The sequence below is a fragment of the Artemia sp. Qi Xiang Cuo genome, chromosome 10 (genome assembly GCF_049724085.1).
Source record: "Artemia sp. Qi Xiang Cuo chromosome 10, ASM4972408v1, whole genome shotgun sequence".
In the NCBI taxonomy this organism is placed as follows: domain Eukaryota; kingdom Metazoa; phylum Arthropoda; class Branchiopoda; order Anostraca; family Artemiidae; genus Artemia; species Artemia sp. Qi Xiang Cuo.
Genome location: NC_142803.1, coordinates 14,716,840 through 14,729,247, shown reverse-complemented (window position 1 = coordinate 14,729,247; position 12,408 = coordinate 14,716,840). Strand labels below are relative to the sequence as shown.

General features: G+C 35.3%; 1 protein-coding gene across 1 annotated transcript in view; it reads right to left on the bottom strand.

Moving 5' to 3' along the window:
• Positions 1–11,651, bottom strand: part of LOC148947503 (uncharacterized) — a 33,773-nt gene extending 22,122 nt beyond the window's left edge. Inside the window, exons 1-2 of the mRNA XM_089095285.1 lie at positions 11,467–11,651; positions 2,612–2,872 (exon numbers count right to left, since the gene is read on the bottom strand). Of these exons, the coding sequence (XP_088951411.1) occupies positions 2,612–2,872; positions 11,467–11,599 (394 nt within the window). The 5' untranslated portion in view covers positions 11,600–11,651. The remainder of the gene's footprint in view (positions 1–2,611; positions 2,873–11,466) is intronic.
• Positions 11,652–12,408: the final 757 nt, after the last annotated feature.

Genomic DNA, 12,408 nt, shown 5'->3' with positions numbered 1-12,408 from the left:
TGTGTGTGTGTGTGTGTGTGTGTGTGTGTGTGTGTGTGTGTGTGTGTGTGTGTGTGTGTGTGTGTGTGTGTGTGTGTGTGTGTGTGTGTGTGTGTGTGTGTGTGTGTGTGTGTGTGTGTGTGTGTGTGTGTGTGTGTGTGTGTGTGTGTGTGTGTGTGTGTGTGTGTGTGTGTGTGTGTGTGTGTGTGTGTGTGTGTGTGTGTGTGTGTGTGTGTGTGTGTGTGTGTGTGTGTGTGTGTGTGTGTGTGTGTGTGTGTGTGTGTGTGTGTGTGTGTGTGTGTGTGTGTGTGTGTGTGTGTGTGTGTGTGTGTGTGTGTGTGTGTGTGTGTGTGTGTTATCCCGGCGGCGCTTCTCTGGTCCGGGGGACCTTTGGGGGCCGGGGAGGGCCTTTGGGGCACAGGGTGGGCCTTTGGGGCCCAGGGTGGGCCTTTGGGGGCCGGGGGGACATTTGGGGACCGGTGGAGGGCCTTTGGGACCCCGTTGGTCCTTTGGGAGCCCGGGGAGCCTTTGAGGAGCACAGGGGAGGGCCTTTGGGTGTCCTGAGGGGACAGTTGGGGGCCGGTGGAGGGCCTTTGGGACCCCGTTGGTCCTTTGGGAGCTCGATGGGCCTTTGGGGGGCCCGGGGATGGCCTTTGGGGGTCTGGGTGGGCCTTTGGGGGCGCCGGTGGCCCTTTGGGAGCTTGGGGGGCCTTTGAGGGTCCGGGGGGACAGTTGGGGGCCTGGGGGACATTTGGGGACCGGTGGAGGGCCTTTGGGAGCTTGGGGGGCTTTTGAGGACCGGGGGGCTTCCTTCGGGGTTGGGGTAGGAGGATTGGAACCCTTTGGGGTTGGGTTAGAGGACCTCACAACACTGTTCAAATGAAACTTGTGTTTTATAACGATCAAACTCAAAACCTCTTCCAAAATCTCTTCAAAAATCTTCTTTTAAAATGTCTCTATCTGTTTCGCCGAAATAGTTCCATAACCTGTCTAAAACGGTTTCGCCCAAATAATCCCTAAACGTAAATTCAGCATGTTCCTTTGTTATTGGCATCTCTGCGCTAACGCATTTCAAATTAATAAGAAACCTTTTCGCGCGCTAAAACAATTCATCGCTAAGATGTTTCTTGCCTAATTGTTTCCATGGCCTGTGGTTATTAATATCCTTTGGAGTTCGACCAAAAGAGTTGTTCCCGAGGCAAAGACATTAATGATTTGAATCTATTCCTGGAGAAATGTTTCTAGGGCGAAAATTTTTAAAGTCTGACAGATGATGTCATTGATTGATTGATCTGTCAAGAAAGGGGAAATTAATTTGTTGTTTCTAAGGGGAATTATTGATTCACGATAGGTGAATTGAGGTCGACAGCACAGGTGTTCCAAATTCCGGTGTTGTTGTTGTTGTAAGTGCACGCTCTCAGCGAATGTCAAGGTCAATGTTGTTGTTGTTGACACACTTTGATTACGCAATCAATTTCTCAGAAATCCATTTCCCCTCGAGTCCTAGATCAATAACATTGTTCCCGTTAGAATTCAATGCGCATGTGCAACCTTCGTCCCGGAGTTATTACACATAGAAACATCAAATAAATCGACCTTGGAAAAAGAGGTCATTGACCCCATTAACCACGTGTTCTCCCTAGGGAGGCTATGCCCATATATGGGGTGCAAAAAAGTTATAGGTGGCAGCAGGGGTGTCGTCCCGTGTCAATAGGGTCACCTCTACTCCCGGGTACAGAAGAACCATTTTTAGTCGTACCACAGATATCATATTTTTGTAGATTTTTCCACGGGGGGGGGGACAAACGTTTTCTCTCTCTTGTTGTTATTTTATACCAATTCGGAACGGGGTAACTAAATTTTTCAATGCCTATTTATTATGATTCTACCAACTTCAGGGGGAATGGAGGGAGGGAATACCAAAATGTTTTATTCTCTTCCTATTATTATTATATTCACTTGTGGGGAAGAATTTTTTCGGGGGAGGGGGAATATTCATTCGTCTTGTGTATTTATGAATACAGAATTACATTTCCATGTTCGGTTTGCAATAAAGAATTAAAATTTGAATTTTACTAACTTTAACGTGCTTGATGGTTGGAAGAGCCTTTCAGAATCGGTATTAAATAACTATAAAGACTTCTTTTTCAGATATAAGTAAAGAGTGATTTAAGCAAAGGAATATTACTAAATATTAAATAAAAAAATATAACCAATATTCATGGTCTGCTTTTCTATACTGGAAGAATCCACTCTGTTATTGCAAAACTTCAAGAATAAAAGCTTTGTTTTCGAAAAATTGTCTTCAAAATTGATGAGTTAAATAATATTAACCCATGTTAACAATAAAACTATTGAATACATCGGAAGAAAACGTTTTTGTTTCTTAGGAATGTTTCTTTACACTTCTATTGTGAATTTTTAGACTATTTTTTTACTCTTTTTGGTTCATTTGCATTGACTGGGGCTAGATTCCTAGCGTTTGCAATATCTATACCATCCTTTGCTAACGGCATTATAGATACAAACATCAGCGGCCCTTTACTAAGGATTTTTTAGTCAATATTAATAGGAGGCTCACTAATAAAACTAATGTAAAACTATAAAAATAGGGTACCCCATCCGTCCTTACCTAGATTTAATTTTCCAGTTTGCATATCATCTATTTCCACTCTTTTTGGTTCGTTCGCATTGGGCGGAGGTTGATTCCTAATATTGGCAGTATCTATATTGTTCCCTGTTACAGGTACTACGGGTATATCATCGTCCATGCGGTTGTATGGCCCCTTACGGAGAAGTCTTCGGTCAATATTAATAGGAAGCTCACTAGAGGGTCTTCGCTCACGAGCATCTCCTCGCTCTTGGTAAGGAGGTCGAAAATCAGGATCTAGTCCTAAAAAATAAATTATGTGCTTTAGAAGTGGAACTAATTTCTTCGAATATCTGTGAAGGCACATAACTTACTAATGTTTTCATACTAATGAAAAACAGCATTAAAACATAAGATAACTTAAAAAAATTCGATTTTCACCTTTCTGCCTTCTTACTTGAGAAATAATTTGTTCCTCTGCTAAAACAGAAATACTATCTTTTTTTTAACGGAAAGAGCAAAAAAAATATCTAAATTTTATGATGTAGACAATATATCTAAAGTTTTTAAAATGCTTGTGACTTACAATTTCTTTATATCTTTTTCTATTCAAGGTCAACTAAATAATTAGAAAATTAAAATTTTTCCTTTTTTGTGTTTCTGCCTATCTTACTTGAGAAATATTTTCTTCCCCAGTAAAAAAAGAAACACTATTTTTTACTTAAAAAGCAGAAAAGCTAACAAAGGCTTGCCAGTAAGGGTTTTCAAAATCCTGAAAAATCTTGTTTTAAAGATTTTTCATTACTGTTTTAATGTTATAAAAACACTTGATAGCACCAAATTATTAGCAACCAAACAGTCAAAGTGTAGGCTACTACAAGCAATTATGTTTTTACATGTAAATAAACGTGCTGGAATATACAATTTTTCAAAAATTCTTGAGGGGTTGAGATTTGGCTCCAAAGCGTCCATCAAAGATATTCAGGCAAGCCTAAATAAAGCTATATATTCTTGAGAAAGAAAGGTAGGTATGTAAAAACATAGGCTAATGAGGGAAGCATTGGCGGAGTCTCTGTGAGACGGAAGAAGATGCTCGTGGATGGGGCAGATTAAAGCAATTTTTGATTCATGAGGAATTTTGGGTGATTGGAATAGAGGGTATGGTAGGGGTTGGCAAGCGGAAGAGGTGTCCAAACAGGTATATTCCATTTTAGTCGATCAGGAAATACATAAGTGGGGGTGCATATATATATAATTGGTATTTTATATATATAATTGGTATTTATTTAGGGATATTTTTGCATAAAAAAAACGATCTGGATTGGTCAGAAATCTGAGGAAAATCGTTAAGAGGCTGAATTCAGGCCAGAAAATCCCAGGATTTTCAAGAATTTTTTTTTAAGTAAATACGTACATATATATATATATATATATATATATATATATATATATATATATATATATATATATATATATATATATATATATATATATATATATATATATATATATATATATATATATATATATATATATATATATATATATATATATATATATATATATATATATATATATATATATATATATATATATATATATATATATATATATATATATATAGGTGGAACTCCCCCAACTTTTAGGTGCTCATGATTGGTTCTCATAATAGGTGTTTAGGAAAGAAGGAGCAAATTAACGTATAATTTCCCGCTTCTTTCGAAAGTTCTATACAAAAAAAAAGTTATTTCAACAAAACATAAATTTGGTTCTAACCATGCGTAGGCAGTTTCTGAGACCACATAACATTTCCATTTATAATTCAATGAGGTGAAAATATTGAAAAACGGGTGATAATTTTGATGAGAGTGAAATTTTAAAGAAAAAAAACAAAAAATTATTTTGTTTTAAATAAAAACTTTAGTTTATTTTTCTACTATTCATTTCGGAAGATAATTTGAGCATACACACTGTTATATAAAGGCCACCCTGCCTTTTGTTTTTGCTGATCACGTGGATTTGTTTTACAATATCAATTATAGTTTACTAGATGCGTGTTTCTTTCGCTTTTATTGTTTTAGCCCTTGTGTTTTTTCCTATCTTTTTATGCAAGTGTTAGTTTGTTTACGCTTATGTTAGTTTTCTTATGTTTTTACTCTTTTTCCTAGTTGATAAGGTTTTTGGATATGAAGCCAAAATACTCGTGCTTTTAATATTATTAAATAAAAAAAAAACAAGTTTTTTTTTAACTGAAAGTAAGGAACGACGTTAAAACTTAGAACGAACAGAAATTATTCCGTATATGAAAGGGGCTGTCCCCTCCTCAACGTCTCGCTCTTTACGCTAAAGTTTGACTCTGTCACACAACTCTATTTTTTTTTAAACAATAAAAAACTTTAGCGTAAAGAGCGAGGCGTTGAGAAGGGGACAGCCCCTTTCATATACGGAATAATTTCTGTTCGTTCTAAGTTTTAACGTCGTTCCTTACTTTCAGTTAAAAAAAAACTTTGTTTTTTTTATTTAATTTTTGAATGTTTTTGAATTAATGCAAGTTTTGATTTTGGCTCACCGTACATGAATAATTAAAACAAAATTTTCATATTAATTTTACTTTTATTTGGTTGTGTGGCTTTCTCGAAAGTTGTTTAATTTTATTTACGAACGTTTTTATTAGGAATAAATATACGTAACTTACGAATTAACTTACGTAACGAACTTCTATATTCATATATTTTTATACGTTTATTAGGGGATTCGCCCCCTAGTCAATACCTTGCTCTTTAAGCTAAAGTTCGAATTTTGTTCCAATTCTTTAAAAATGACCCCTTAATCACAAAGGTCGTTAATTAGAATAAATAGCTCTTATGAAAGTACCAAAAAATTTTTGGCTTAAAGAGCGAGGTATTGACTAGCGGGTGAACCCAATCATATACGAAATATTTTCTGTTCGTTTTAAGCTTTGAAGTTGCTCCTTACTTTCAGTTGAAAAACTTGTTTTTTTTATTAAATTTCTGATCTTTTTTAAATAATGCTGTGAAATCCGGTGTCCCCTTCATAGCAATGTCCCTTCCCCCATGAAAACTTCTTTCATGGAAAGATCCCCCCACATAAGCCCCGACCCACCCCCTCCCTCCACTACTAGATAAAATCCCCCCTGAAAACGTCTGTATACTTCCCAATAACCAATACTATATGTTAACATTGGGTGAAGTTCATAACTTTCAGTCCTTCCCCCGGAGACTTCGGGGGATTAAGTTATCCTAAAAGATATAGTTATCATATTTTCGACCATGCTGAACAAAATCTCATAATTTTGATCGGGTGACTTTGGGGAAAAAATGTGCATGGGAGCCTAGCTGTCCTCCATTTTTTTGGTCACTTAAAAAGGGCACTAGAACTTTTAATTTCGGTTTTAATGAGCCCTCCCACGATATTCTATGACCACTGGGTCGATACGATCACCCCTGGGGAAAAGAAAAAAACCACGCATCCGTGATCTTTCTTCTGGCAAAAAATGCAAAATTCCACATTTTTGTAGATAGGTGTTTGAAACCTCTACAGTAGGGTTCGCTGATACGCTGAATATGATGGTGTGATTTTCATCAAGGTTCTATAACTTTTAGGGGGTCTTTCCCTCTTTTCGAAAATCAGCCAAATTTTCTCAGGCGCGTAACTCTTGATGGGCAGGACTAAACTTGATGAAAGTTATACATTTGAAATAAGCATTGAAATCTCATTCTTTTGATGTATCTATTTGTATCAAAAACCCGTTTTCTAGAGTTTTGGTTACCATTGAGCCATTGAGCCTTACTTACAGTTCGTTACCACGAACTGTTTGATCATGTATACCAGGTGGCGCGTACCAACCGCAGTGCAACTGCACCAAGCTTTCTGGGGAGCTCGCCAAACGTTTTCGGGACTCTGCCAGGTATAACAAAACTTTGTGGCACACGTGTTGTTCCGATATATACACCAGGTGGCGGAAAGTTAGCGCCCTCTCGATCTAAGAAACATCAAAAAATTATCAAAATTGGGTCATGGTGGCAAAGACTCCAAAAACACAGGGACACATGCATTAGTACACGTGTACAGACTTGAGGAGTAGCATCGGTTAAGGAGAAATTAAACAGGGTGGATGAAGGAGGAATGTCGCCATTGTGATTGAATTTCTACGACACGATTTAGAAGCAGCAGTAACCGTTAGCAACCCCTGCACCCACTGTTAGCAACCCTGGTACCCATTTAACTGGTAGGTATCTAAGGGCCAAGACTGTTGTTATGCCAGCCAAGTAATCATTGTGACCACAATTCTCCGAGAGCTGCTTTATCTGGAAAATCTGGTAGCACATATGGACGGACGCCCGTGTAAATATTTTATGTTATTTTCGGGATGGGATAGGAAGTCTGAAAAAAAAAATCGCCTGTAAAGTGTCATGTTGAATTTTGAAATGTCTAAGAGGAGATCAAAGGACATGTAAGAAATGGCTAGAATGCCCACCATAAGAACGTCTTCCTTTGGTGGAAGGCTGGCTTTTATTAGGGAAAAGGCAATTTTTTTTTAAATGTTGTTTTTTGAAGTGTGTCCAGTTCACTTGCCATTTAAAATAAAAAAAAAACTGTAGGTGTTAGGTTCAAAATTTAATTTGTTTTAAAGTGAGAGAGGCGGAGGTGGTTTTGGTAAAAAAAAAAATAAAAGAAGCATATTAGTGACCTATTTAGCACCTCTTCTCTCTGCAGGTGTCTATGCTAGCGTCTTTTCAATATTTGTATTCCTCATTAGAACATTTTATGTGGGATAACTAGCAGCTCATCATGCAGTAAAATCATTTTTGGAACATCATAGGAGTTAACATTACGTTTTACCGCTTGAAAGTGTCTACAATTTGAAATCATGCACATTTACGCTTGCCTGAAATCACATTGTTTCCGTCAATGTGATCACTTTTCAAAATTGCCCACGGAGAAAAAAATTTTGCCAAAAAGCTGATAATCTTATTGTTTAAGATCTTACTGAAATACAACCCAAGTGAACCTTTCTCAGTGGACCTTTAATTCTTTAAAGTTCAAATTGTTTTCAATTTTGATCCAAATCATTCTTATGACCCCTCTCTATTCCAGTTTCTGCCTGTGGGTATCCAGGTTCTCCATCACATTCATCTGTAGTGTTTTCTGAAAATGTTATCGCTACAAGCACAATTGCTTCTTACGTGTGTGAAGATGGATTTGAACTTCTGGGCCCTTCTAGAAGAACCTGCACCGATAATGGAACATGGGTACCTCCTGGCATTCCATTTTGTGGTAAGTTGAAATCTTGTTTTCATAATTAAACTCTAAATTAATGATATTTAAAAAAAAATTGAATTTAATAAATTTGATAAATATATAGATATGATATTAGTATTAATTCACATTTTGTCAATACTCTTCATTATTGAATTATAGTTGAATTAGAATAGATAGCCTAACTGAATTATCATTATAATTGAATTAAAATGTATTATGTTGAATTAACAATTAAATGAAATAATTGAAAAAAATTGTGCATATTGAGATGCATTGTGAAGTAGAAAAATATTTTTTGCCTGCTTCTAGTAAAAACTAAAATTTTTATGAATGGAATTAAAAAAGTAAAGTGGCTATGAAAATTATTATACCTGTGTAAAGGCCTTTATGACACTGCTTCTTTGATGTGGACATCAAAACTACATCACCATAATTATCAGAATGTAGCCTACTAACGAGTTTTTGTGTCAATGTCACACCATCCTTTCATGCTTAGGCTTCAAAATCTTAAATTTTTCAATGTAGCTGAATTTTTTTTCAGCTTTTATATATTTGTAAGTAAAATGTTTAAATTTTTTTTTGAATATTTTCATTTAATCTTTATAAATCTTGATATCTATTTTTTTCCTTCATAGTCATTTCTTTTTATCATATCTTTATACCTATTCAAGGGTCATTCAGGACCTTCAGTTGTTCAAGTCTAACAGTCCGCACTTTTTATGCTTTACGACTAGACCACGCCTTCCTCTCCTCCAACAGGCTGCCCCTGTTTTTAAAGAGGTGTGTAGACAAATGTACGCTTACAGCTTGTCACCACAAAACTTTCTTGTACTTGGTTTTCTTAAGCGGGAGGGGGTCTGCCAATCCCAACAACCCTTGCTCTTTAAGTTCAAGTTGAATCTTTGTTTAAGAAGAAAATTGATAGCTGTGAATTTAAAATACGCGACAGCAAATGAAAAGTAGTAACAATAATTAGTAAAAATTAAATCTACGGATTTTAGTTATTTTTGGCACTCTCGAGGTGCTCTCAAATGTGGAAAGGAGGTTGCCAATTCCCTCAATCCCCGCTGTTTGAGCTCAAGCTGAGTCTTTGCATAACAATGCAAATTCAAATGATATTATTATTCAAGAAAAAGTCACAACATCATCTGCTACCGGCAGTAAAACAAATCAAAAGTTTGTAAGAATAGAAAGATAGGTTTACGAACTAAAATTAGAATAGTGGAAGCCACAGTGACGATAAGAGTCAAGCGTAAATCTGAGGCATGGCCGCTTCAAAAGTCTTAGGAAAATTTTACAAATATTTTCCTGCAGAATTTATTTATTTATTGAACACCCATCATTCACATAACAAGATAAGACAGAGTAGAGAAAAAGGAAAGAAGAAAAAAGCAAACAAATAAACAAAAACACATGCACAAGGAATCAATTACTGTACTAACACTTGTCATAGCAATGACAAACAACTGTCGAAACAGCAACCAATTGTCTACGGATTCATTTGGTTACTCGTCTGACTGACCGTATATCAAATACTAAATTGTGCGAAATGGCTCGATCCTACTTGCTAGGGCCATGACAAAAGAAAGATTAAGATGGCTAGGCCACGTTTTAGACGTTTTGCCAAAGATTGTGCTTCTAGCCGTTCATCTGGAGCCAGACTAGAAACCGGTCGTCCCAGAATAGGTGGGGAAAAGGTTATAATGAATGAATTAAGGACAATTGACACTGTATGGGAGGGCATAAAGAGTGAAGCCTTGAATTAAATGGGATGAAAAGGGTATGTTTGTATCTGTGTTGGATTCGGGTGGTTTGTTGCGGCGGTAAGTTGGTAGTAGCAGTTGGATATATCACATGTAATTGTTCTATAACTCTTTAGGGGGTCTTTCCCCCTTTTTTCTAAAATCATCCAAATTTTCTCAGGCGCGTAACTTTTCATGGGTAAGACTAAACTCGATGAAACTATATTTGAAAGTTTATATATTTGAAATCAGCATTAAAATATGATTCTTTTGATGTATTTATTGGTATCAAAATTCCGTTTTTTAGAGTTTCGGTTACCATTGAGCCGGGCTGCTCCTTACTTACAGTTCGTTACCACGAACTGTTTGATTTATACAATTTGTTTTCTTTTAAGGTTCAATCTTATTAAAAGTTTTGCTAAAAAAATTAAGCAAGAAAAACGGGTTTTAATTTTATTAAAGCAGTGAATAAATAACAACAAAATAAAAACTTAATTGAAAAACACTCCGAATATTTCGGTTCCACGTCCGGGAGCCTTTCTCAACGGAAAAAAAAGAGAGAAAAAACAATGTTCTTTAAAAAATAATATACATTGAAATACAACAAAACTAACACATGAAGAGAGAGAAAAAACAAAAGAAAAGAAATATAAATAAATAAGTAGTAATTAAACTCACATCTTAAATAACATTTCACTTCACTGACAAAAACGAATGTCTATAAGAGTACTATTCGTCTCCTCAAAAATCAATAGAAATCTACCAAAACGTGAAGAATATATTTATACTTGAGCAAAACAATAAAGGTCACCTAACCCCCGGCCCATAACCCCTAATTAAATCTCACAAGTTCATCAACCAATTTATGAATTATAAATTGAATGGATTCTTTTGGTTGCAAGCCTAGCTGCAGTTCGTTTACTTTTCCCAGCATTTAAACCGTTCTGACCTTTGTTCGTAAGGTCATTATTCGTTTCAGAACAATTATTAAAATCATTACTGGTTGAATATTTTACTTGCTTTTTAGTTAAACTATTAAAAATTGAATTGATCCTAAGCTTCCCTTCATCCCTATTGATACTAATACCCCCATAGACTATCTTTTTTATTTCTATAATTTCTCTGAAACTTTGTAAAAGTCCTACCGCCGTATCTACCATTTTTGTCTGATCAAATAAAATATTGTGATGAGGAAAATTTTTGGTAGATTTCCATTGATTTGTGAGTAGACGATTAGTACCCTTATAGACATTCGTTTTTGTCAGTGAATGGAAGTGTTATTTAAGATGTGACTTTAATTCCTACTTATTTATTTAGATTTCTTTTCTTTTGTTTTATCTCTCTATTCGTGTGTTAGTTCTGTTGTATTTCAATGAATATTATTTTTTAAAGAACGTCTTTTTTTCTCTTTTTTTTCCGTTGAGAAAGGCTCCCGGACGTGGGACCGAAATATTCGGAGTATTTTTTAATTAAGTGTTCATTTTGTTGTTATTTATTCACTGCTTTAATAAAATTAAAACCCGTTTTTCTTGCTTAATTTTTCGTAAATGGAAAAGCAGTGTGGTCTAAGAAATTATTTAAGTTTTGCTTGTTTTTCAAAAGAAAAATCATTTGTTAATAAAAATCGAGGAAGCCAAAATGTGTTCTTCAGGTTTATCATTGTCCGTAATAAAATTAATATACAGACAATGAAGAGACGAGATACAAAAAAGAAAAAGAAGAAGAATATTGTGGTAAATTTAGTTCTCAAACGCAAAAATAGTTAGAAGTTTGAATCTGGAAAAATTGGATGCAAAAAAATAGTTTCAGCAAAGCATAGATATAGCTTAATACATGCATCCCTGCCCTAAGCCAGGCTCATCCCAAATATACCTGTCTGTTGTCCTTCATTGTCAATCTCCATATTTAATAACGGTTTTTTAGTTCTATGTCTAGGTCTATTCCTTATTTCCGGGCGTTCAGGAGGGGGAAAGTAAGAGTAAGGAATGTCAACAGCTTCCATCATGTCTTGATCGTTTCTGTCGACAGTGTTTCCAAATGATTTTGTGATAGGTTCAGCTTCTAAATTAGGGATTTATGTTAGGGAAAAATGTAAACAGTGTAAAATAAAGAAAATTTGGAGCTGTATAACCAGATAGAAAATATATATAAATTGTTATAAATACAAAATCAGAAAAATTTTAATGAAAGAGAAACACAAATCAAGAACAATTAAAGCAAAAATAAAAGCCTTCGGAAAAGAATAGAATTAAAAGAGGTAAAAAGAAGTTAATTCAACACATTTACAAGAAAGTAAGAACGTTTCAAAGTTATTTCGAAGTATGTGACTCAAAAGTTTTTATTATTGACTGCTTATTGTTTCACAAGAATGATTCTAGATGATTTCTTTTGGGTTTTGGCTTCTTCTTTTATCATTTTTCTCTTCTTTTCTCTTCTTTTCTTTTGACTTCTATTACTTTGTTCTAATTTAGGGATTGGGCTCTATACTTCTAAATCTCGGCATGCAAGAATTCCCCATCTTAACAGATCAATCTCTTTGTGTCAAAAATGCGAAAGATGGGTCGTAATGTTCCTTGCATAAAATATCACTATTATACCCTTCCAAAAATAGAAGGAGAACCTTATTAAGGACTTTGCTGATATTTCCATGAGATTCGTATTTATCAATCAAAGCAGATTAACGACAACTAAAAACACCAGAAATACTAAATGCCAAAAAAATCAGCCAAAGTTGCCTAAAGCCTTGTTCTCTGAAAAAAGGAAGACAACTAGGGGGACATATCACTACTTGATTTTCAATGCAAAATTTGCAAA